Source organism: Teleopsis dalmanni, chromosome X (genome assembly GCF_002237135.1).
Source record: "Teleopsis dalmanni isolate 2A chromosome X, ASM223713v2, whole genome shotgun sequence".
NCBI classification, from domain to species: domain Eukaryota; kingdom Metazoa; phylum Arthropoda; class Insecta; order Diptera; family Diopsidae; genus Teleopsis; species Teleopsis dalmanni.
Window position 1 is genome coordinate 43,419,667 of NC_051848.1, and position 25,434 is coordinate 43,445,100.

General features: G+C 27.0%; 4 protein-coding genes and 1 long non-coding RNA gene across 9 annotated transcripts; 4 read left to right on the forward strand and 1 right to left on the reverse strand.

Moving 5' to 3' along the window:
• Positions 1–2,755: 2,755 nt before the first annotated feature.
• Positions 2,756–3,606, forward strand: LOC119689026 (thioredoxin-like protein 4A). Its single transcript, XM_038103760.1, has 2 exons — positions 2,756–3,120; positions 3,180–3,606. Exons 1-2 carry the CDS (start codon positions 3,043–3,045, stop codon positions 3,528–3,530), a joined length of 429 nt encoding a protein of 142 aa, XP_037959688.1. The 5' UTR covers positions 2,756–3,042; the 3' UTR covers positions 3,531–3,606.
• A 1,993-nt stretch (positions 3,607–5,599) lies between these two features.
• On the forward strand, positions 5,600–6,565 carry LOC119689095 (thioredoxin-like protein 4A). The gene is made up of 3 exons (XM_038103833.1): positions 5,600–5,765; positions 5,837–6,256; positions 6,324–6,565. Exons 1-2 carry the CDS (start codon positions 5,688–5,690, stop codon positions 6,185–6,187), a joined length of 429 nt encoding a protein of 142 aa, XP_037959761.1. The 5' UTR covers positions 5,600–5,687; the 3' UTR covers positions 6,188–6,256; positions 6,324–6,565.
• A 3,795-nt stretch (positions 6,566–10,360) lies between these two features.
• On the forward strand, positions 10,361–11,397 carry LOC119689169 (thioredoxin-like protein 4A). The gene is made up of 3 exons (XM_038103934.1): positions 10,361–10,614; positions 10,687–11,106; positions 11,174–11,397. Exons 1-2 carry the CDS (start codon positions 10,537–10,539, stop codon positions 11,035–11,037), a joined length of 429 nt encoding a protein of 142 aa, XP_037959862.1. The 5' UTR covers positions 10,361–10,536; the 3' UTR covers positions 11,038–11,106; positions 11,174–11,397.
• Positions 11,398–13,423: 2,026 nt separating this feature from the next.
• Positions 13,424–14,229, reverse strand: LOC119689950. The gene is made up of 3 exons (XR_005253518.1): positions 14,143–14,229; positions 13,616–13,710; positions 13,424–13,533 (listed from the first exon to the last, which is right to left on the reverse strand). It is a non-coding gene; the product is annotated as an uncharacterized LOC119689950 (long non-coding RNA).
• Positions 14,189–24,139, forward strand: LOC119689948 (general transcription factor IIE subunit 2-like). Of its 5 annotated transcripts, XM_038104897.1 has the most exons (11): positions 14,189–14,314; positions 14,369–14,476; positions 21,682–21,789; positions 21,896–22,003; positions 22,110–22,217; positions 22,324–22,431; positions 22,538–22,645; positions 22,802–22,964; positions 23,022–23,312; positions 23,372–23,459; positions 23,947–24,139. In XM_038104897.1, the coding sequence occupies exons 1-11, from the start codon at positions 14,253–14,255 to the stop codon at positions 24,135–24,137; spliced, it is 1,443 nt and encodes a 480-aa protein (XP_037960825.1). In that variant the 5' UTR covers positions 14,189–14,252; the 3' UTR covers positions 24,138–24,139. The 5 variants fall into 5 exon arrangements, with proteins under 5 accessions (XP_037960825.1, XP_037960828.1, XP_037960826.1 ...); XM_038104898.1 differs by lacking the exons at positions 14,189–14,314; positions 14,369–14,476 and adding an exon at positions 21,466–21,632; XM_038104899.1 differs by lacking the exons at positions 14,189–14,314; positions 14,369–14,476; positions 21,682–21,789; positions 21,896–22,003 and adding an exon at positions 21,466–21,632.
• Positions 24,140–25,434: the final 1,295 nt, after the last annotated feature.

Consider the following 25,434-nt stretch of genomic DNA (forward strand, 5'->3'; position numbering starts at 1 on the left):
ATGAAAAAAAAATGTTTACATACAGCTACGACCTAATAAATATACTGGTTTATTTTGCACATATTGGCCGCATGCGAGTTCGAGTAAATTGATGGTAAATTAAGGGAAATAGTATATTATGTCGGCATGGCAGCGAATGTTGTTATTTACCAGAAATTTGAGTAAGGTAAATTAGATAAAAATTATGTAAATTAGGTGTTGCCATTGTGTCAATTTTAAAATATGTTTAATAAATAATTAATAAATTTGAAAATTTATAACCAAAAATAATAAATAAGTGCAATATATAAATAAATAAATATGTACATAAGTACAGTACAAAAGAACCCTAGGAAATTTCTATTTACTTTGCTTCAATTTACTCGAACTCGCACACGCCCATTATACACTTCAAACTAAATGTTTTAATTTTTATACAAGCAAGTCAAACATGATTGCATAAAAATGAGTTATTGATATTACATATCTTTGATCAAATAAAGATTCATTTTTCATTCTTGATTTTTTTTCTATTAACCACTAGTTATAGCTCATGCAAGCTATACCATTAATTACAATGAAAACTCATTATTTTAATAAATGCAATGAATTTACTATTGTAGATCTAATATCGCAACATACACTACGTTTACGCGAGTCTTAAAATCACTTTTAAAACTGATTTTAAAATTTGTTCTTAGAGCGTTTACGCACAAAAATTAAAAGCACTTTTAAGGTAGCTGTCAATCAATCAGCTGTTTAACAGTAAACAGAAATGTTGATTTTAAACAATTTTAAAATGAATAGAGTAAAACTACAAATTGTTTTACTTTTATTGCAAAAAAGAAATATAACCAAAATTGTAGAAAATAATAATGAAGCAACAATGCAGATTTTTAAAACATCTCGTAAAAAATTTACAAAATTACGAGAAATGCGATTGCAGCTCTTTAATAAAATGGCAATAAGTTCCGCTAATGAGGCTTTAATGAATGTAAATGTTTTGACGATGAACAATGGATTGCTGATTTTAGAGTGAATCGACAAATATTTTTCAGGCTTGTAGATTTACTTAAGGATAAAATGGCACCAGCAGAAAATACTTTCGTTGAAGGGTTGAATATTCCCAACCTGAACATATGTACAATCGACAAAATTTGTCGTCCGGACAACTTATGCGAGATCATATATGCGCGTACTTGGCGAGAAAATTTCCACTTCTACATAGAAGCAATTAAAAAAATAATGTAGAAAAAACCAATTTTAAATTAATTAATTTATAATTTTTTTTATAACTAACAATATAATATATATAATGTAATATATTTATAACAATTTGTGCTTAATGACAAATTTAAATAATTGAAAATAATAAACTTAATTTAAACTAAACTAAAATGTTTTAAATATATAGTTATCATTACGGTAAAGTTAAGATTTTCAAATAGAGAATAAAAAATAAACAAGTTTAATTAATTTAGATTCTGGGATGCAATTAGGCTTTTTCTATATTTTTTGCCGTCTAACAATTTATTTATTTGTTTTTCTGCAAATATTTTAATTAAACATTCTTCCTCCTCTTTCATCCAATTTTTTCTTTTCATTTCCTTTTTCTCCATATTTTTAGTTATTTGGTTAGTGTTATTTGTAATAAAATTCAAATTATTTGTACCTATTTACTGTTAACAGCTGACAATTCAAACCTTAAACTGCTTTTAAGGTGTTTACGCAAAGATTAAAAGTGACATTTCTTACTAAAAGTGATGTTAAACTACATTTAGTAAGCTAAAAGTGCTTTTAAGCAAAATTCAATTTAGGGTGTTTACGCGATCTTAAAATCGATTTTAAGAGCCTTAAAACAACTTTTAAGGCTCGCGTAAACGTAGTGATATACTACATTCATAGCCATTCAACCAAGTTTCTACTTAAAGTTTATAGGGATTTAACACAAAACATATTCAATGAAAGCATTAAACAGACTTCATTATTATATTTTATATTTTATTGACATATTAGTCGCATTTTTTTTCATTTAGAGCAGATACAATAACAAAGTTCAATATATCAAAACAATATGAAAAAAAACGCCCTTCTATTATTTATTTTGATTTCTTTTATTTAAATGAAGTAATTTCTAATATGCACAATTTTTATATATCATATTATACACAACATAACAAAAAACATGTCAAAAAAAGTATATGACATATTTTAAGTGCTGCCAATTTGTTTGTAAAACAATAAAATACTGTTATTACAGCCTTTATGTACCCTTTCTTTATTTTTAATGGGTAAATGATAAAAACTATTAATTATAGAATAAATACATAGGCCAGTAAAAAAAAGTATTACCAGGGCAATAAGCGAACTAATGTAAACCCTTATTGCAATGTACGCAAAAATACAAACAAAATTCAAAAATTTCATAAATTTGAAAATTGAGAAAAAAGAAAAATTTCAGTGCTTTATATTGAAATTTTCAACATTTTTGCCATTCGTTTTAGTTCTGCATTAATTTTAATTTTCAATTCATATTAATTATTTATTTTTATACCAAATGTAATTTGATTCCATTATGTTTTTTTGCTGTTTGCCAAAACGTAACACTTGACACATTGAAATAGTGATGCCAATGTCTCTCGTAGCCAATGTAGGCCAGCATGGATTTTTTGCTATACCTGCGAGCTACCGAAAAGGCCTGTTATTCAAATATTCCACATTTAATGTATACATATCATCAAAATTTATTAATTCAACATTTTTGATATTTTAAAATATATATGGGCAATATGTATTGAACTTTAGCAGCGCTGACAGTTGTTTGCCATTCATGACGTGACTGCAATCAATTCTAACAAAGCCAGGACGTACACAAAGCGCGAGAAAATTTTCATGACAGCAAGTCAGATAGTCATTGATTAAACATACTGATCAGAAGAGTCACTCGAAATTTGACATTTAGCCGCAATTTTGTTTTGATTTATGCTTTTAACACAAAAAGTCTGATTGCGACAAAATTATTATTATTAAACATTAAATAGTGAATAAAATTATAACTTCAAAATGTCTTATATGCTACCACATTTGCATAACGGATGGCAGGTGGATCAAGCAATTTTATCTGAAGAAGATCGAGTAGTGGTACAACATACATAATAAATTTTTCATAATAGTACAATATTAATAAAAAAAATTTTAAGGTGATACGTTTTGGACATGATTGGGATCCAGCGTGCATGAAAATGGATGAAGTCATGTATAGCATTGCCGAGAAAGTTAAAAATTTTGCAGTTATATATTTAGTGGACATAACTGAAGTTCCAGACTTCAACAAAATGTATGAATTGTATGATCCCTGCACAGTTATGTTCTTTTTTAGAAACAAGCACATCATGATCGATTTGGGTACTGGTAACAATAACAAAATAAACTGGCCTCTTGAAGACAAGCAGGAAATGATTGATATAGTTGAAACAGTTTATAGAGGTGCGCGTAAAGGTCGTGGTTTAGTGGTTTCACCGAAAGATTATTCCACAAAATATAGATATTAGTGAGAGTACATAATAATTATTAATATAGTAATGATTAACTAATAATATCAAATATAAGTAAATGTGAAAAAATAAATTATTGTCTAAATAGTAATTTTTATCTCAGTACATACATGTGTTGTATTTTAATTATCCATGAATTTTTGAATTCAGTGTGTTATTTTTTGATATAAAATTTAACTACCATTGATGATTAGAATTTTAAAATATATTCCATTGATCTTAATACCTTTTTTCTTTGAATTTCGAATAGTTGATTATGTTTATTATTTAACTCTGTGATTGTTTTGCCACACTTATATGATTCAGACATATTTCAAATCTGTTTATTGATGATGTTTAATACCTGTTTTGAGATTATTTAATTAATGTCATGAAATTACTTGAAGAAAGGATACGCACATTGCCAGTTGATATTAGAAAACAGTGTGATTGCTAATCAAGTTGGAATTTCTTTTATGAGCTTTTACACTAAAACTTATTTTTGCATATTGGCTAACATTCTAATGCTAATCATATTTTGTTACTGCTCGAACATTACACCAATAATAGTAATAATAGTAGTAAACTGTTATGAAAATATAATTAATAGCTATATAACATACCTATTATTTGAAGGTATATAATACATGTCTAATTAATAGATATATCATATACATACATATGTTTATATAAGGGTAATGATAATAACAAAAAAATAAATAAAAATATTGTAATTGTGCCAAGTATTCGGAATTCAGTAACATAATTATTCATCATTTGCGACTTTGATTCATTCGCTGTAAATAATTGCAATACAAGTAATTACCAAAGTAGTTTCTTGGTTCAAAGATGTGAACCATTAGTTTCTTTAAGGCATGTTTGCACTCAGCAATTCTCGTTATCAACTTATATTTGGTCGTACAAACATTTACCTACAGGCACACGTTGACACGGTCACTTTCGAGAGGATTTTCAACGCCACATTTTAATTTACCAAAAGATGAACATTGAAATTTTTTGTATATCTGATGTTAAACACACATCTAACCAGACTTAAAGCTGTGATTATAGATTAACAAGCATTAGTGGGTTTTTGATAAAAAATTTTTTCTAGTTTTTTTGTTTCTGATCACTATAGTGCCTGGAAATGGTAGTTTGATGAATTCTTCTTTCGTGAGTTAACATAAATATTGTTAATATAAAAACATGAAGTATTTCTTTAAGATATAATAACAAGAATTGATATGTGACGTCTATTCTTCATTATCATACTTATGGAGAAATGCAGACCAAAAACAGTTACAGTGCTACGATATTAACAAAAATAAAATGAAGTGGTTTTCTATCTAGCGTCTCTTCAAGAGCGTTAGGTTTTTAAGATTTAGTATAAATATCTCAGAAGATTATATTAAAATCAGCATAATATGGTTAGAGTCAGACATATATCATAATTATTGACTTACTTGTAAGCAGATATCTTAAGATTATGAAAATTCATTTTCATAAGTTAATTTTTCGTTGATGATAAGGTTTTTCTGTGACCTTAACGACTTTACGCATACCTCTACTTTTTCTTCCCATCTAGAACATAAGTCTATTCAAATGCAATACATCTACTCTAATAAATATATGTATATTGTATATAGCAAATGTTTTTGATTATTATTGAGTCATGATTATCACATAAATTTGGGATAAAATCATATTTTTATATAAATTCGTTATCCAAAAATTGTACTTTTAATAGATAGATAGATAGTTAATAATTGATTGCGATGTAAATATCTCGGACTTAAGCAAAATATGATGATTAAGAATATCATCTACGATTGAATCCTCAAAAGCGTCTAATTCTGCTATGTGTGTATACTTTTTAAATAATGGTCTAGTATTCTAGTATTTAAACATAGGAACCAATGAAAAATTATGTTCAAAAATAACTTCTTGAAATTTATTACCAATTACATGTCATAAAAATCTACATACGATAATTTTTCATGTCATTTGAGATTTGAAATTTAGTCGAAAACAACAATTTGTTTTGTCTTGATTTGATTTTATTTGATTTGATTTAGAATTTAAATATAAAAACACTGATTGCACTAAAAATATTAAAGCAAAATATCTATTATTTGTTATTAAATAGTGAATAGTGAATAAAATCGTTCCTTCAAAATGTCCTATCTTTTACCACATTTACAAAACGGATGGCAGGTGGACCAAGCAATTTTGTCTGAAGAAGATCGTGTAGTGGTACAAACAAAAAAAAAATATTTTAAAAAAGTTTTCAATAATAGTACAATATTAATAAAAGAATTTTTAAGATGATACGTTTTGGACGTGATTGGGACCCTGCGTGCATGAAAATGGATGAAGTCTTGTATAAAATTGCCGAAATAGTTGAAAACTTTGCAATTACGTACCTGGTGGACATTACTGAAGTTCCAGACTTCAACAAAATGTATGAATTGTATGATCCCTGCACAGTTATGTTCTTTTTTAGAAACAAGCACATCATGATCGATTTGGGTACTGGTAACAACAACAAACTAAACTGGGTTCTTGAAGACAAGCAGGAAATGATTGATATAGTTGAAACAGTTTATAGAGGTGCGCGTAAAGGTCATGGTTTGGTGGTTTCGCCGAAAGATTATTCCACAAGATACTGTTATTAGTGGAAACATATACGTAAAACAAATACGTATATTCAAATATTACTATTAACTAATTAATTAATAGCAAATGTAAGTAAATGTGAAAAATGAATTATTAACTAAATAATGATAATGATAATAATGATTTTTTTCTAAGACTTTTCCCGCTTAAAATTTGAAAACAATGTAATCAATATCAGCATTCAAACCAATTTCGAGTTCTGAAATATTTTAAATTAGTTGAGTCTTTTGTGTGGATCCATAAAGAGAAGAAAAGTGATTGGATACCGTATGTAAAGGACATTGACTAGTTAATTATTTTAAATTTATTTAAAATGAAAATCAATAATAAAAGTGCCTTTTACTTAATTCTATTCTAACACTCAATGAATTAATATGTTTGAAATTGACTAAAGCCTCTGGAAGAGGGTAGAAGCAAATGACAGTCTGTGTCGAGCACCTAAAAGTGATGACCAGCACCTCATGATGAAGTAAAATAGTTCTAACAAATGATAACAAATGACATTTTCTATAACTAAACTCGAACTAGAAACTCGCAATGTAGCCTTGTAGCTTTTATTAAAAAATAGTTGAACGTATACGATACATTTGACTGGTGCATTTGTTGGACTTAGTGCTGCAATTCTTCGCAATCCTTTCAGCGTCTTAATTTTATTTAAAATGAGTTTATAGTTTATATGGTAGTTCGGTGCTATATGCTCCAATATGCTTCAATATACTACAATATGAAGTAAATGATAAATATATACCATAAGACAGATGAAGTGACAAAAAATTTAAGTTCGACTCTAGTTTCTAGTTTATCGTAGTGTCTAACCACAAAGGTTTCTAGAGATGGTAATTTAATTAATTTTTCTTTTGTGAATTATATATTTTTGTGTAGACGATTTAATATATTTTGAGTACTTTTTAATTAATCTACACAGATGGATTCAATCTGCTGTTATTGTTATTATTGTAGCTTGAAGAGAACTGCGAGTTTTGTTCTTGTCGGAAAACGTGAGTGAGAATAGGTTTTCTTTCCAAACGAGTGGCTCTCCTATCATCTGTGATCTACGCAATTATAGATGAAGAAAGAAATATAGATTTTTATAATTTATACATTCCCATGATATTATTTATTATAGACGAAGATGAGCTTAAATCGTCGTGTAAATGCAAAATTGATTAATTGTTTGATGTTATTTTGAATAAATAATTTTTCTTTTTAAATAAAAATGAAAAAAGTTGCTAGATATGAAATCCTTAAGTTTCCATCTGAACACCGACTCATTTGTGATTTGTGATTTAGCATTTAGCATTTGGTAACTGGCAAATTGGGAATTAGCAGTTGGAAATTGGCATAATAAATAATTACAACTCATTAATAATATCATAAAGGTGTGCACAATAAATTTTTCAAATTCTGTATTTCACTTAAGTTCTTAATTTGTGTACTTCCTACAAATAGATAGATTTTATCTATAGATAGTTATAGTTAGATAGATAGTTAATAATTGACTACGTTGTAAATATCTCGGACTTTAGCAGAACATCCTGATAAATGTTAAATTAACTACTTACATTTCATATTTAATACAATTGAATTGTATTGAATTGTATAATAATGAAATTGTGATATGCGTATGAGTTGAGTGAGAAGAGAATAATAGAATACCTACATAAAAGTATGGTTGAAAGTAAGCCATTATATATAGTAGATATATGTACACAATTCGAAAAAAACATTCGATATGAGAGAATATTACTCCAGTACGGACAACATTTAATATAACAAATAATCATTATTAATATATAAATCTCTATAGGAAGATATTACATTTGGTCTATGTACTCCTACATACTATAATTCAGTTGTTTTAAGTAGTGGTTTATTATATACTTTATTAATTTTTTATTTTGGTTTGATATGAATTTAGACAATTTCATAAAGAAATATTTGTATGATTATTGTTAAATTACTCTACATGTTCAGCGACTTCAACTTTTATTTGAAGATTTTTAAAAGCCTTAATATAATGACGTGTTTTGATGATTTCGATAAAAAGCCTTATTCAAATGCTTATACAATAAAAGAAGTTGCAGGATGAATTTGTTGCGATTGAGGTTTTAGATAGATCGGATATTATTATGCTTTGCTAAATAGAAACTTATATGAATGTTACCCAACTCTCTCTCTCTTTTGCGAAACCAAAGACGTTTAATCTTTAAATGATTAAATAATTAAAATTATTATTTATAAAGAGCGCATCTTTAACTACATTCACTACACCTCCTAATTCCATACTTTCATCTTCATATCCTTCTAGTATAACTGCAAATTGTTCATTTCCTCTTCGTCTCTTGAACCGACCTCTTTTGAGTATTCTTTGTGGGTATTCTTTTTTCTTTTATTTTCAAAAGGCTTTTTTAGATTCGGATCTTCTAAGTAACTTATACCTATCAGAAATAAAATATCAATTTGACTATACAATACTTAATAAGACTGTCAGTATTCACCACTCATCCTCTTCTTTTAAGTGTTTATTAATTCTTTTATCACATTAATAGAATATCAAAGTTTTCGAATATCTTCGTCAACCTTTTTAAAATTACATAAATATATAAATTATTAAATCGATAATATCAGTTCATAATAAATAAAGTAAAAGGAATTATTTTAGAAAGTAAGATAATAATAAGTAATTATAAATTATCATAGAATTTAATTATCAAAATTAAGAGAAACAATAAATCTCTTGAAAATACAAATTAAGTAATACTACTTCCGATTTCTTTGAGGGTAATTATTTTTGCAAAATTTTAATAATAAATATGCAGCGAACAACAACAGCAGAACATAGCGAAATCAGTAGCAGGCAATAACAACTTAGAAGAAAGCTACACAGTATGCACTCAGAAGTCAGTTATCCCGTTCTATAAAATCCGTATAAAAGGAGAAGCAAAGAAAAACACAGGGACTTGGCCACAGCACTTCGAACAGTGCACATCACCAGAGGTTCGATCACAGGTCGTGAAGCAGAACACTTCACAACGTAATAACAGAGGTAATTATTAAGTCATAGAACTGATTCCTAACAACACAACCCTGTCGGTAGTGTTGTTTCCTAATCCCACAGTGTAGCCCAGTCGGTAACACTGAACCTAGCAACACAGCCCTGTCGGTAGTGTTGTCTCCTAGCCTACCTTTAGTCATTCTTTTGTGTTCTCTTATTTTCAGGAGCATATTAATTGTCCGTAATTATAATTACAATAAAATATCATTAGTACATAAGTATAACTATAAATATTGTAATAAATTTACTTTGAGAAAAAATAATAAAAAGCACGAAACTAACGCAAATAGCCCGTTTTTTAATTACGAGAAGATTCAGGGTTACAGAGAAAAAATATTCTTGTAACGACTCTGGGATCCGGCGAGTAAAACCTTGGCTTAAGAAAAAAGGTTCTTTACAATATATAAGTTTTTACCTTTATACAATTTTCAATACTCTTACTTTGTTCAGTTTCCTTCTTACAAAGTATTTCTTCCAAAGTCAAGAAGAAATCATCTCCATTATGATAGCGAGTTTGCATATATCACAATTTTAATTAAATCGCCGAAACGAAACAAAGGTGTTTGAGTTGCTTTTTGAATATAATAAATTAAATATATATAAAAAGTTGGTATAAATTGTATTATATTATTTTTAAACATTAAAATATAAAGAATAAAAGGTTATAGAAATCAATATATTGTAAAAGTAAATACTTTTACGTTTTCAATGGCAAATCATTAGAACAAGCATCTTTTTTCTTCCGCCCTTCTGCCAGACACTTGGAAGAGGATGCAGTATCATTCCCATCTCTACACATAATTGTTTTTAATACTCCATTTTTCGCTCCCATTTTCGACAACTTTTGTCCGTTTTTACACGCAAATATCAATTGTGAAATCAATTGCTGTTGAAATTGAGTAAATGTTGGGCTCACGGTGTTCACAATACTCGTTCACAATAGCATGGAGTTTAAACATATGTGTCGTGCAATTACGAATTACTTTTTAAATAATGGTCTAGTATTCTAGTATTTAAACATAGCAACCAATGAAAAATTATGTTCAAAAATAACTTCTTGAAATTTATTACCAACTACATGTCATAAAAATCTACATACGATAATTTTTCATGTCATTTGAGATTTGAAATTTAGTCGAAAACAACAATTTGTTTTGTCTTGATTTGATTTTATTTGATTTGATTTGATTTAGAATTTAAATATAAAAACACTGATTGCACTAAAAATATTAACGCGAAAAATTTATTATTTATTATTAAATAGTGAATAGTGAATAAAATCGTTCCTTCAAAATGTCCTATCTTTTACCACATTTACAAAACGGATGGCAGGTGGACCAAGCAATTTTGTCTGAAGAAGATCGTGTAGTGGTACAAACAAAAAAAAAAATATTTTAAAAAAGTTTTCAAAAATAGTACAATATTAATAAAAGAATTTTTAAGATGATACGTTTTGGACGTGATTGGGACCCAGCGTGCATGAAAATGGACGAAGTCTTGTATAAAATTGCCGAAATAGTTGAAAACTTTGCAATTACGTACCTGGTGGATATTACTGAAGTTCCAGACTTCAACAAAATGTACGAATTGTATGATCCCTGCACAGTTATGTTCTTTTTTAGAAACAAGCACATCATGATCGATTTGGGTACTGGTAACAACAACAAACTAAACTGGGTTCTTGAAGACAAGCAGGAAATGATTGATATAGTTGAAACAGTTTATAGAGGTGCGCGTAAAGGTCATGGTTTGGTGGTTTCGCCGAAAGATTATTCCACAAGATACTGTTATTAGTGGAAACATATACGTAAAACAAATACGTATATTCAAATATTACTATTAACTAATTAATTAATAGCAAATGTAAGTAAATGTGAAAAATGAATTATTATCTAAATAATGATAATGATAATAATGATTTCTTTCTAAGACTTTTCCCGCTTAAAATTTGAAAACAATGTAATCAATATCAGCATTCAAACCAATTTCAAGTTCTGAAATATTTTAAGTTAGTTGAGTCTTTTGTGTGGACCCATAAAGAGAAGAAAAGTGATTGGACACCGTATGTAAAGGACATTGACTAGTTAATTATTTTAAATTTATTTAAAATGAAAATCAATAATAAAAGTGCCTTTTACTTAATTCTATTCTAACACTCAATGAATTAATATATTTGAAATTGACTAAAGCCTCTGGGAGAGGGTAGAAGCAAGTGACAGTCTGTCATACAGAAAGGACGACCTACTTATGTTATGACGAGCACCTAAAAGTGATGACCAGCACCTCATGATGAAGTAAAATAGTTCTAACAAATGATAGCAAATGACATTTACTTTAACTAAACTCGAACTAGAAACTCGCAATGTAGCCTTGTAGCTTTTATTAAAAAATAGTTGAACGTATACGATACATTTGACTGGTGCATTTGTTGGACTTAGTGCTGCAATTCTTCGCAATCCTTTCAGCGTCTTAATTTTATTTAAAATGAGTTTATAGTTTATATGGTAGTTCGGTGCTATATGCTCCAATATGCTTCAATATACTACAATATGAAGTAAATGATACAATATATACCATAAGACAGATGAAGTGACAAAAAATTTAAGTTCGACTCTAGTTTCTAGTTTATCGTAGTGTCTAACCACAAAGGTTTCTAGAGATGGTAATTTAATTAATTTTTCTTTTGTGAATTATATATTTTTGTGTAGACGATTTAATATATTTTGAGTACTTTTTAATTAATCTACACAGATGGATTCAATCTGCTGTTATTGTTATTATTGTAGCTTGAAGAGAACTGCGAGTTTTGTTCTTGTCGGAAAACGTGAGTGAGAATAGGTTTTCTTTACAAACGAGTGGCTCTCCTATCATCTGTAATCTACGCAATTATAGATGAAGAAAGAAATATAGATTTTTATAATTTATACATTCCCATGATATTATTTATTATAGACGAAGATGAGCTTAAATCGTCGTGTAAATGCAAAATTGATTAATTGTTTGATGTTATTTTGAATAAATAATTTTTCTTTTTAAATAAAAATGAAAAAAGTTTCTAGATATGAAATCCTTAAGTTTCCATCTGAACACCGACTCATTTGTGATTTGTGATTTAGCATTTAGCATTTGGTAACTGGCAAATTGGGAATTAGCAGTTGGAAATTGGCATAATAAATAATTACAACTCATTAATAATATCATAAAGGTGTGCACAATAAATTTTTCAAATTCTGTATTTCACTTAAGTTCTTAATTTGTGTACTTCCTACAAATAGATAGATTTTATCTATAGATAGTTATAGTTAGATAGATAGTTAATAATTGACTACGTTGTAAATATCTCGGACTTTAGCAGAACATCCTGATAAATGTTAAATTAACTACTTACATTTCATATTTAATACAATTGAATTGTATTGAATTGTATAATAATGAAATTGTGATATGCGTATGAGTTGAGTGAGAAGAGAATAATAGAATACCTACATAAAAGTATGGTTGAAAATAAGCCATTATATATAGTCGATATATGTACACAATTCGAAAAAAACATTCGGTATGAGAGAATATTACTCCAGTACGGACAACATTTAATATAACAAATAATCATTATTAATATATAAATCTCTATAGGAAGATATTACATTTGGTCTATGTACTCCTACATACTATAATTCAGTTGTTTTAAGTAGTGGTTTATTATATACTTTATTAATTATTTATTTTGGTTTGATATGAATTTAGACAATTTCATAAAGAAATATTTGTATGATTATTGTTAAATTACTCTACATGTTCAGCGACTTCAACTTTTATTTGAAAATTTTTAAAAGCCTTAATATAATGACGTGTTTTGATGATTTCGATAAAAAGCCTTATTCAAATGCTTATACAATAAAAGAAGTTGCAGGATGAATTTGTTGCGATTGAGGTTTTAGATTGATCGGATATTATTATGCTTTGCTAAATACTCGTAGTAGTAAATTTGAGAACGTTGAGAAACTTATATGAATGTTACCCAACTCTCTCTCTTTTCCGAAACCAAAGACGTTTAATCTTTAAATGATTAAATAATTAAAATTATTATTTATAAAGAGCGCATCTATAACTACATTCACTACACCTCCTAATTCCATATTTTCATCTTCATATTTTTCTAGCATATCTGCAAATTGTTCATTTCCTCTTCGTCTCCTGAACCGACCTCTTTTGAGTATTCTTTGTGGGTATTCTGTTTTCTTTTATTTTCAAAAGGTGTTTTTAGATTCGGATCTTCTAAGTAACTTATGCCTGAGAAAATTCAGAAGCAATACAATCAGAAATAAAATATCAATTTGAGTATACAATACTTAATATGAGTGTCAGTACTCACCACTCATCCTCTTCTTTAAAGTGTTTATTAATTCTTTCATCTTTCATACAAGGTACATTAATAGATTATCAAAGTTTTCGAATATCTTCGTTAACCTTTTTAAAATTACATAAGTATATAAATTATTAAATCGATAATATCAGTTCATAATAAAAAAAACGAATTTACAGTCATGTTATCATCTGTGGGATCTTTACAAAAAAGAATTTTCTTTTAATCGAAGGGACGAATTCTAATTATTAATTTCCTGGCGTAAGCTTTAAGAATTTTTATTAATATGACTTCAATGACTCTTCAACCTCATCAACCAGAACTTCACCCAAGTCTTTGTTAAAATCAGTTGTTAATTTAGAGTTTTTATTAAATTTATTATGTGTTACTTACTTATCTAAACGAATATAGCTAAAATACATGAAAAACACGCTGAGAATTCAAAAAATGTTTCGCGCTCAAGTTAGTTTATTGAAGTCTCTAATTTTTGTGGTAATATCTATTGTGAATATTTATGATACACTATTGTAACTTACCTTAAAAGAATTTGACATTTGCTAATTGACATTTGCTATTCGACATTTGCTGTTTGACGTTCGAGTTTTGTCATTTGTTGTTTGTTCATGAAACGGTGAAATTGTTAAGGATGGATCCAGCGTTGTTAAAAGAATTTAAAGTATTTAAAAAAAGTGCTTTGGAATTACCTACGTATGTATTGCAATAAATAAATTAAATTTTACTCATGAAATGTGTTAATTTTAGAGTCGAAAAGAAGAGTAAAGTTGAGACTGCTGCACCATCAGCACCAAGCAAAGATGACTGGAAGAAAAAAATGCGTCCGCCAAGTGCGCCAAAATTGGATGCTAATACGTAAGTATTTTTTTGGATTGTTTCTTTATTCAATTTTATTATTTCGAATATTGCTAATAAACCATTTTTCAACATATTCAAATTACATATACAAAATAAATGTAGCTTACGAAAATTTTAATTTAAAAATACATAATAACATTTTTGAAAAGATATAAAACAATGGCTGGAAGTTCACAATATCGTTTTGGTGTATTAGCTAAAATTGTGAAACACATGCGTACACGCCATCAGGATGGAGACGATCATCCATTGACATTGGAAGAAATACTCGATGAAACAAACCAACTCGATATTGGTCAATCCGTAAAAACAGTAAGAAAATGCTAACATTTTTTTTTATATAATATAATTTAAATTATATCATCTATAGTGGTTGGCTGGTGAGGCTCTCATCAATAACCCCAAAATCGAAGTTACTTCTGATAATCAGAGATTTTGTTTTAAGCCCGTGTATAAAATAAAAGATGGCAAGTCACTTCTGCGCTTATTAAAACAACATGATCTCAAAGGTTTGGGTGGAATTCTTCTTGACGATGTTCAAGAGTCATTGCCACATTGTGAAAAAGTTTTAAGAAATCGTGCCAATGAAATTATATTTATAACGCGTGCAATGGATAAAAAGAAAGTGCTTTATTATAATGATCGCACAGCTAATTTCACAGTAAATTTTTACTACAATTATTTTATTATGGCAATATTTATATCCTTGTATGTTTTTTCTAAAGGTTGATGAAGAGTTCCAAAAATTATGGCGTTCGGCTACCGTTGATGCGATGGAAGATAGTAAAATCGATGAGTACTTAGAAAAGCAAGGTAAATTCTATACAGTGAATGAATGCTTTGTATTTTTATTAAAAAACACTACACGAATACACTAAATAATAACACACTATATTATATAGATATAATATAGTGTGTTTTCATAAAATCAAACATTTAAAAGTTTTTGATGTTTCCGACGTGAGCAATACATTACGATATAGTACTGTTTACTGTCGTTCACTGGTGCTCATATAATAATAATATATAGTATACATATAATATAATATATAGTATATATAATAAAATATATAGTATATATTTATCTGACTTTGTGTATCATCGAGTTTTACTTTTATTTATTTACAGGAATACGGTCAATGCAAGATCATGGACCGAAGAAGCCAGTTCCAAAACGTAAAAAAGTTCCAATCAAGAAACGTCAATTCAAGAAACCAAGAGATAATGAGCATTTAGCAGATGTATTGGAAAACTATGAGGATAACACTTTGACAACAAAAGGTGTAAATCCTCCTTAAAATAGTGTAATTATGTAATTAATTAAGTAATAATAACAACAATATAATAATAAAGTAATCAAATAAAATAATAATGAAATAATAATAAAGCAAGAATAATATAATAATAATAAATTAATAACCAAATAATAATAACGAAATAATAATAATAACGAAACAATAATAAAAAATTTATAAAATTATAATGAAAATATAATAATAATAAAATAATTATAATGAAATAATAAAATACAATAATGAAATAATAATAAAACAATAATAAAATAATAATAAAATAAAAATAATAATAAGAATAAAATAAAAATAATAATGAAACAATAGTAATAATAAAACAATAATAAAATAATAATAATAAAAGAATAATATTAATTAAATAATAATAAATGTAAGTAATGAACATAGATAATAAATATTAATAATACATATAAATAATGAACATAAATATTAAATATTTATAACAAATGTGGATAATAAATATAAATAAATATAAAAATAAATAAGTAATACATATAATTATTAAATATAAATAATAAATAAATTATATTATAAGTTATATTATTATATAAGTTATAATACCCCCGCTTGGGTACTTTTAATTTAAATCATAAATAAATAATATAAAAACGCAATTAGTAACAGACAAATACGAAAACTGAATATAATGCATACTGGCAAAAATTTTTTTTGTTATGTTTTCTTGAATATAAGAAAGTAATAAATTAGTCTACATGAAGTGGTGGAAATTTACATTATTACGTAAATTGAATGTTCGATATATTCCACGTAAAACTAAAATAATCAATGATATGTATAAAAGGTTTTATTTATGTTTTTTCACATGCCTCAACACTGTGACTAAATTTACTATTATAGCAAATAACTACCATATGCCTGCGCACGATTAATGAAATGCAGTTATTCTAAGAAAGATTATTGTTTAATAACTATATTATTAAGATTTTCGAAATTGTAATTCAATTTATGATTTGTTTATGATAAAATTTATAATTTAAGTTATGTATAGAAAAAGAATCCTGGCAGGTATAAAAGTAAACTTCATAAATATGGCATTTACAATAAATTTCCACGAAATATTATTGCAAATTCAAAGAATATAAAGAATGAATAAATAAAAATATACAAATAAAATCTTTTATACAAATCAATATTAGTTTTTAGTGAAACTCTTGCTCTACCAAAATTATTAATCCAATTTAATATAAACACCGATTTAGTATAAACATAACATTAATAATTTCGTCAGCGCATTTTTTTTACATTATTCACTTTTACGTTTACTTTGTCTACAGTTTTAATACTAATTCTTATACTTAAAAATACTGTATCTATAAGCGTATATTTTTATTACACATATTTTTTATATAGGAAACTATGCACAGAGTGCTTAATTTGTAAGAAGTGTAAGAATAAGAATAAATATACAATATTTTAATAAAATGTTAGAAGATAAAATATTTTTGTTCATTTAAATATTATTGAGTGTATATCTGTTAAATGGGTTTTAAAAAATTTATAATTTTCAATAAGTGATTACAGAAGATTTATATTATTAAATGGGTACACTATATGGTAAACCACAACTCTGGTTCGGTCTATTATGTTAACGTCTATATCTTCCCCGATCATTAGACTTTTGATAAACTTGAGTACATTTAAACATGTTCTTTTGTTCCAAATGTTGTGAGTAGCGAAATGTCTGGAATGATAAGTTTTTTGTTGTGCAGGTTTGGGATTTCTTAATCAATGTGTGTAGACTTTTCAACCGCTATGGTTGGCAAATACTAGTCTCTGAAATGTCTATAATATTCATTTCACAAATGGGGCAAATATAAGTCTCTGTAATGTTTATTCATTGTCATTGAGACGTTATCTCACTCTGTAGTGCCTTATCAGAAACCCGGTAAGAATTCTGTTATTCTTTTCACTCAGTGCAAGGAGACTATTAAGGACAGTCTTAGTGGTGTTGATGAATCTAAGCCAGTCTTTTACCTTTATAGTAAGGGATTCCTTACAATATCTGAGTTTTTATTTTCATTATGTGTAATGCTGTCAGAATACACCGTTGAAATATAGAAACCGAAGAACAGGGTTGACTGAAACATGAAACATATAACAATCTTCATTCAACATAAACCGAAGAAAGTAAAACAGTATAGGTAATTAAATTCATTTTAAAAGCTGGGGAACTATTGTCATGTATGTATTTATATTACACAATTCTACGAATTACTGAATGGTGTGATACTTTTATTTTCTTTCATTTTAAATTATTAATGTTCATTTAGTTATTTCTTTTAAAGTATAGTAAATCTAATTATTGCAACTAATAACTACTATTCATTCAATAGTGTTTACAAAAAAAAGCGAAGGGTGACACCTTCTCAACGTTCAGAGGCTTTAAATAGGGCTCTGTATATGCTCCAGTATTCTTTCCATTCGAAGGTAGCTAGTTGTTGTTGTTGTAACCCTGGCTGTAAAATCCCTAAATGTCATCGAAATTTATGAGTAGCTCAGGGACGTTGATCTGACCGTTCTTGGAACCAAGGTAGACTGTAGTCAAATTTGGTTTCTATGTTTGCTACTGCAGTAGTCCATTGTGCAATGAAACTTAATGTTTATAATTTCAACTAAGTCCAACATTTTTTAAATATTGGTAAACTACTTTGCTGACCAAATGTTTCTGTTAGGACTAAAATAAAATTAGAAATAATGTACTCGTAGCATTGTATTTCAGTGCAAATAATCAAACATTCAAGGTTTGATAAATCCCTGACTTGGTGCAGAATTGAACCTTAGCGCTACCAACTAGAGCTGGAACTCTAAGGAATGCTTATAACTTTAGTCCTAAGACAGATCCACTAGCATTTTTAAATGTTTTTTGAAGGCCTTTTTTATTAACTAATACATACCTGGATTTGAAACCAAATCTTGCCCGCTGTTGTTTCAGCAAGCTTTCACCTTGCTTTTAGCGCAATCTGGATTAGTGCTGTTCGTATTCGATGCCGTTCATATTCAGTGCTGTTCATATTCGGTTTTACGTAGTATTCGGAGAACTCGATTAATCGGATAGTATATATAGATAAATAATAAATATAGATAGATAATAATAAAAATATGTTTATAAAGGCTTAAATATTGTTAAAATCTTACATATATTTATAGATTTTATTTTATGGACGTGTGCGAGTTAGGCTAAGTTGATGCTAAACCAAATGGAAGAATTTTTGGGATTTTTTGCACTGCACACATTTTGCCATTTATCAACACGTATCGACACATCAATACATTATCGACACCACTTAGAATTTCCCTCATTTAGAACGCAACTTAGCCTAACTCGCACACGACCTTAGCCTAACTCGCACACGCCCCTAGTAATGTATAAAAAAAACTTTGTGATTTTTTCATGTTGGCAACCACTGAACGTACTTCGTGTATTATTCGTTGTATATTCTCAAAGTAATGAATTTTGCAAAACGAACTAAAAATTTAAAGATTCATGAGAATGTCAAAAATCTATTTACAACTTAGTACTTATATTTAATGTGTAAAATATATTTTAATAAAAACTTAAAACATGTTGAAATAAAATATTCATATAAATAAAAAATCCCTAAATAAACAATAAGTTATTTTTAGCTGCGTTTCAGCAAACATGATCCGCTCAATGATCTGTTTCATCTTTGCTGAAACGATACGGAGCACGTTTGAAAATAATTGGCAACGCATGAAATATGCCAGTTGGGTTTGTGCACAAAATTTTTTGATTTATGTGAATAATTTTGGCGCTAAAAAAATAAGTGAGAAAATTTTGAATACAAAAAATCTAAAAAAATGGAAAATAAATAAAATCTGTTGAAATGTCTGAAGTATGAAATATAAGTTGTTATTTAGTATTTACTTAAAAACTTAAATTTAATTCTATAGTAAATAAATGAAAATTGCAGATGTTATTAGAATCATCGAGCAAAACTGACTCTTCCATTCCCTTTTTACTAGTTCAAGTGTATTAAGCTCAAGGGATGAGTGTATCAGCATAGATATAAAGGAAGTTTTGTGGAAACGATCAATAATTTTTTCGTTAAAGATTATTTGATTGGTATTTGCGTATAAAAAATACAATTGCTATATATTAATTATGTTTCATATTTTAATAGATTTGTTAATAAATTCCAATCAGCAAATGCAAAATAACCGTGATGATCACAATCGGACGAGAGCAATGAAGGAATTTTATATATTTTTGTGGTATATGGAAAATATGAATACTTTTTGCGAATTTGGTATTTGTTATGGCATACCAAGAGCTTCTGTATGGAGAATAATTGAAAAAACTAGTGTTTAGCTTATATCAGTTGGACACTAATTTAAAATACGCACTTGCTAATAATGCAAAAATGGAAGCTTCGAAAAAATTCCCGTTCGTAATTGGTTGCATAGACAGTACAATTCTAAAAATAAATGCACCAAACCATAGCAAATAGGCTTATTTCAAAAGAAAGCATGACTATGGCTTAATCTTGCAGGCAGTTTGCGATGAAAATGATTTTTTTATAAACGTGTATGTTGGAGAGCCTGGTTTCTTATGTATTGTTCTGTTTTAATTAAATAAATGTATTTAACTTAATTTTTATATATTCATTTCAAATTAATTGATATTAATAAATTATCAAACAACACTTTTTCAATAATAATAAAACGTAAATAATTAAAGTAATAATTTTAATTACATTGATAATTAGAACGTTACTTTAAACAAAGAAATAAATAATAATGACATATTAATTAAATAAGTACATAAAATAAATAATAAATAAATAAAATCAATAGTAAATAAATATAAATGTAGATTTGTTTAAAATTTTACTGCACCGTGCATCGCATTGCCAACCTTATTTGCATTAAAATACGTTCCACTTTTATCTTTTACATACATTCCACATTGAGCCAGAAAGTGAACCAGATCAATTGCTGGTTCACCCCATCGTTTTTGTTTTGCATGTAAAATTGAGCGGATCATGTTTGCTGAAACGCAGCTTTTGTATAAAAACCTTAAAATAAGCAAAATTAACTAATTGAAATATAACGATGGTAAACATTTTCTTAATACTTTGTAAAAAAAGAGAAGAAGAAAAATATTATTTAACTTCGTCAAATTCACTACACAACGATAAATGTTATAGATTAAATTTTGTTTAAAATTAATTCTTACTTTTGTAGTTTTTAACTAAAACCCATTATTTTGTATTACTTACTTATTATGCAAAATTAGTTAACTTCGTCAAATTCGGTACACAATGGCATATAATAAAGATAAAATTTTGCATAAAATTAGTTCTTGCTTTTATAGTTTTCATTAAATTTATTATTATGCGTTACTTACTTATTATGCAAAATTATTTAACTTCGGTAAATTCACTACACAATGTTAAAGGTTAAAGATAAAATTTTGTTTAAAATTAGTTGTTAATTTAGAGTTTTTATTAAATTTATTATTATGTGTTACTTATCCAAACGAGTATAGCTGAAATACAAGAAAAACACGCTGAGAATTCAAAAATTGTTTCGCGCTCAAGCTAGTTTATTGGAGACTCTCCTTTTTTTGGTAATAGCTATTGTGGAGATTTATAATACACTATTGTAACTTACCTTAAAACAATTTGACATTTGCTCATTGACATTTGCTATTTGGCATTTGTTATTTGAAATTTGCGGTTTAGCGTTCGAGTTTTGTCGTTTGTTGTTTCTGCATAAAACGGTAAAGTTGTAAGGATGGATCCTGCGCTGTTGAAAGAATTTAAAGTATTTAAAAAAAGTGCTTTGGAGTTACCAACGTATGTATTGCAATAAATAAATTAAATTCTACTCATGTGTTAATTTTAGAGTCGAAAAGAAGGGTAAAGTTAAGACTGCTGCACCATCAGCATCAAGCAAAAATGGCTGGAAGAAAAAAGTGCGTCCGCCAAGTATGCCAAAATTGGATGCTAATACGTAAGTATTTTTTTGGATTGTTTCTTTATTCAATTTTATTATTGTATTATATTATTGTATTGCAATAAATAAATTATATTCCACTCATGAAATGTGTTAATTTTAGAGTCGAAAAGAAGGGTAAAGTTAAGACTGCTGCACCATCAGCACCAAGCAAAAATGGCTGGAGGAAAAAAATGCAGCCGCCAAGTATGCCAAATTTGGATGCTAATACGTAAGTATTTTTTTGGATTGTTTCTTTATTCAATTTTATTATTGTATTATATTATTGTAATGCAATAAATAAATTATATTCCACTCATGAAATGTGTTAATTTTAGAGTCGAAAAAAAGAGTAAAGTTAAGACTGCTGCACCATCAGCACCAAGCAAAAATGGATGTAAGAAAAAAGTGCGTCCGCCAAGTATGCCAAAATTGGACGCTAATACGTAAGTATTTTTTTGGATTGTTTCTTTATTCAATTTTATTATTGTATTATATTATTGTATTGCAATAAATAAATTATATTCCACTCATGAAATGTGTTAATTTTAGAGTCGAAAAAAAGAGTAAAGTTAAGACTGCTGCACCATCAGCACCAAGCAAAAATGGATGTAAGAAAAAAGTGCGTCCGCCAAGTATGCCAAAATTGGACGCTAATACGTAAGTATTTTTTTGGATTGTTTCTTTATTCAATTTTATTATTGTATTATATTATTGTATTGCAATAAATAAATTATATTCCACTCATGAAATGTGTTAATTTTAGAGTCGAAAAAAAGAGTAAAGTTAAGACTGCTGCACCATCAGCACCAAGCAAAAATGGATGTAAGAAAAAAATGCGTCCGCCAAGTGCACCAAAATTGGATGCTAATACGTAAGTATTTTTGTGGATTGTTTCTTTATTCAATTTTATTATTTCGAATATTGCTAATAAGCCTTTTATCAACATATTCAAATTACATATACAAAATAAATGTAGCTTATGAAAATTTTAATTTAATACATAATACATAATTACATTTTTGAAAAGATATAAAACAACAGCTGGAACTTCACAATCTCGTTTTGGTGTATTAACTAAAATTGTGAAACACATGCGTACACGCCATCAGGATGGAGACGATCTTCCATTGAGTTTGGAAGAAATACTCGATGAAACAAACCAACTCGATATTGGTCAATCATTAAAAACAGTAAGAAAATGCTAACACTTTTTTTATATAGTTGGTTTTAAATTATTTCATCTATAGTGGCTGGCTGATGAGGCCCTCATCAATAACCCCAAAATCAAAGTTTCTTCTGATAATCAGAGATTTTGTTTTAAGCCCGTGTATAAATTAAAAGACGGCAAATCACTTATACACTTATTAAAACAATATGATGACAATGGTTTAGGTGGAATTCTTCTTGAAGATGTTCAAGAGTCATTGCCACATTGTAAAAAAATTTTAAGAAGTCGTGCCAAGGATATTATATATATAACGCGTCCAAATGATAAAAAGAAAGTGCTTTTTTATAATGATCGCACAGCTGATTTCACAGTAAATTTTTATAATAATTATTATTATGATATCTATATCCTTGTGTAATTTTTATAAAGATTGATGAAGAATTTCAAAAATTATGGCACTCGATTACAGTTGATGGGATGGAAGATAGTCAAATCGAGGAGTATTTAGAAAAGCAAGGTAAGTACTATAGAGTGAACGAAAATAAATTGTAAACTAACGAATACGTGGTATTGCTTTGTATTTTCCTTAAAAAACACTACACGAATACACTAAATAAAGTCCAAAACACATAAAATCACACATCAAAAAATTTTTATTGCTTGCATTCATAAACAATGTTTGGTATTTTTTAAATGTTTTTAATGTGCATTGCTGTTTCGTTTACATAAGACGTGGAAAAAATTTGTTTACATTCGTATTGTATATATTTTGTTTGTGTTTTATTTACGCTTATTTAATATTAGTAGATATATTATGCAGATATTATATAGTGTGTTTTCATAAAATGAAATATTAAAAAGTTTTTGATACGTTTCCGACGTGAGCAATACATTATGATATAGTACTGTTTACTTTCGTTCACTGGTAACATACTATATATAATACATAGTATATATTTATTTGAATTTGTGTATCATCGAGTTTTACTTTTATTTATTTACAGGAATACGGCCGATGAAAGCTCAAGAACCAAAGAAGCCAGTTCTACAACGTAAAAAAGCTCCAATCAAGAAACGTGAATTCAAGAAACTAAGACATAATAAGCATTTAGCAGATGTATTGAAAAACTATGAGGATGAGACTTTGACAACAAAATGTGTAAATCTTCCTTTGAAGATAGCAATAATTAAATAATAACAACAATATAATAATAAAATAATAATAATAAAATAATAATAATAAAATATTAATAATAAAATAATAATAATAAAATAGTAATAATAAAATAATAATAATGAAATAGTAATAATGATATAATTAATAATGAAATAATAATAACAAAACAATAATAAAAAAATTATAACAAAATTATAATAATAGTAAAATAGTAACAAAATTATAAACAAAAAGAAATAATAATAAAACAATAATAGCAATAAAATAGTTATAATAAAACAATAATAAAATAAAAACAAAACAAAATAATAAAATAAAAATAATAAAATAATACTAAAATTATAATAATTATAAAATAATAGTAATAATAAAATAATAATAATAAAATAATAATAATAATAAAAATATAATAATAAAATAATAATAAAATTATAATAATACAATAATAATAAATAAAATATAATAAAATTATAATTATATAATAATTATAAAATAATAATAAGAGTTAAATAATAGTAAAATAATAATAAATGTATATAATGATCATAGATAACAAATATTAATAATATATGTAAATAATGAACATAAATATTAAATTTTTATAACAAATGTGGATAATAAACATAAATAAATATAAAAATAAATAAGTAATACATATAATTATTAAATATAAATAATAAATAAATTATATAAATATATAAGTTATATTATTATATAAGTTATAATACCCCCGCTTGGGTACTTTTAATTTAAATCATAAGTAATTAATATAAAAACACAATTAGTTACAGACAAATACGAAAACTGTATGTAATGCATACTGGCAAAAGTTGTTTTTGTTATGTTTTCTTGAATATAAGAAAGTATTAAATTAGTTTACATGAAGTGGTGGAAATTTACATTATTACGTAAATTGAATGTTCGAAATATTCCACGTAAAACTAAAATAATCAATGATATGTATAAAATGTTTTATATATGTTTTTTCACATGCCTCAACACTGTGACTAAATTTACTATTATAGCAAATAACTACCATATGCCTGCGCACGATTAATGAAATGCAGTTATTCTAAGAAAGATTATTGTTTAATAACTATATTATTAAGATTTTCGAAATTGTAATTCAATTTATGATTTGTTTATGATAAAATTTATAATTTAAGTTATGTATAGAAAAAGAATCCTGGCAGGTATAAAAGTAAACTTCATAAATATGGCATTTACAATAAATTTCCACGAAATATTATTGCAAATTCAAAGAATATAAAGAATGAATAAATAAAAATATACAAATAAAATCTTTTATACAAAT

Coding starts and splice junctions, on each gene's coding strand:
- LOC119689026 (XM_038103760.1), top strand. CDS start 3,043: ATGTCTTATATGCTACCACATTTGCATAACGGATGGCAGGTGGATCAA. Junction 3,121..3,179: donor CTGAAGAAGATCGAGTAGTG/GTACAACATACA, acceptor AAAAATTTTAAG/GTGATACGTTTTGGACATGA.
- LOC119689095 (XM_038103833.1), top strand. CDS start 5,688: ATGTCCTATCTTTTACCACATTTACAAAACGGATGGCAGGTGGACCAA. Junction 5,766..5,836: donor CTGAAGAAGATCGTGTAGTG/GTACAAACAAAA, acceptor AGAATTTTTAAG/ATGATACGTTTTGGACGTGA.
- LOC119689169 (XM_038103934.1), top strand. CDS start 10,537: ATGTCCTATCTTTTACCACATTTACAAAACGGATGGCAGGTGGACCAA. Junction 10,615..10,686: donor CTGAAGAAGATCGTGTAGTG/GTACAAACAAAA, acceptor AGAATTTTTAAG/ATGATACGTTTTGGACGTGA.
- LOC119689948 (XM_038104897.1), top strand. CDS start 14,253: ATGGATCCAGCGTTGTTAAAAGAATTTAAAGTATTTAAAAAAAGTGCT. Junction 22,004..22,109: donor CCAAATTTGGATGCTAATAC/GTAAGTATTTTT, acceptor TGTTAATTTTAG/AGTCGAAAAAAAGAGTAAAG. Junction 22,646..22,801: donor CCAAAATTGGATGCTAATAC/GTAAGTATTTTT, acceptor ATTTTTGAAAAG/ATATAAAACAACAGCTGGAA.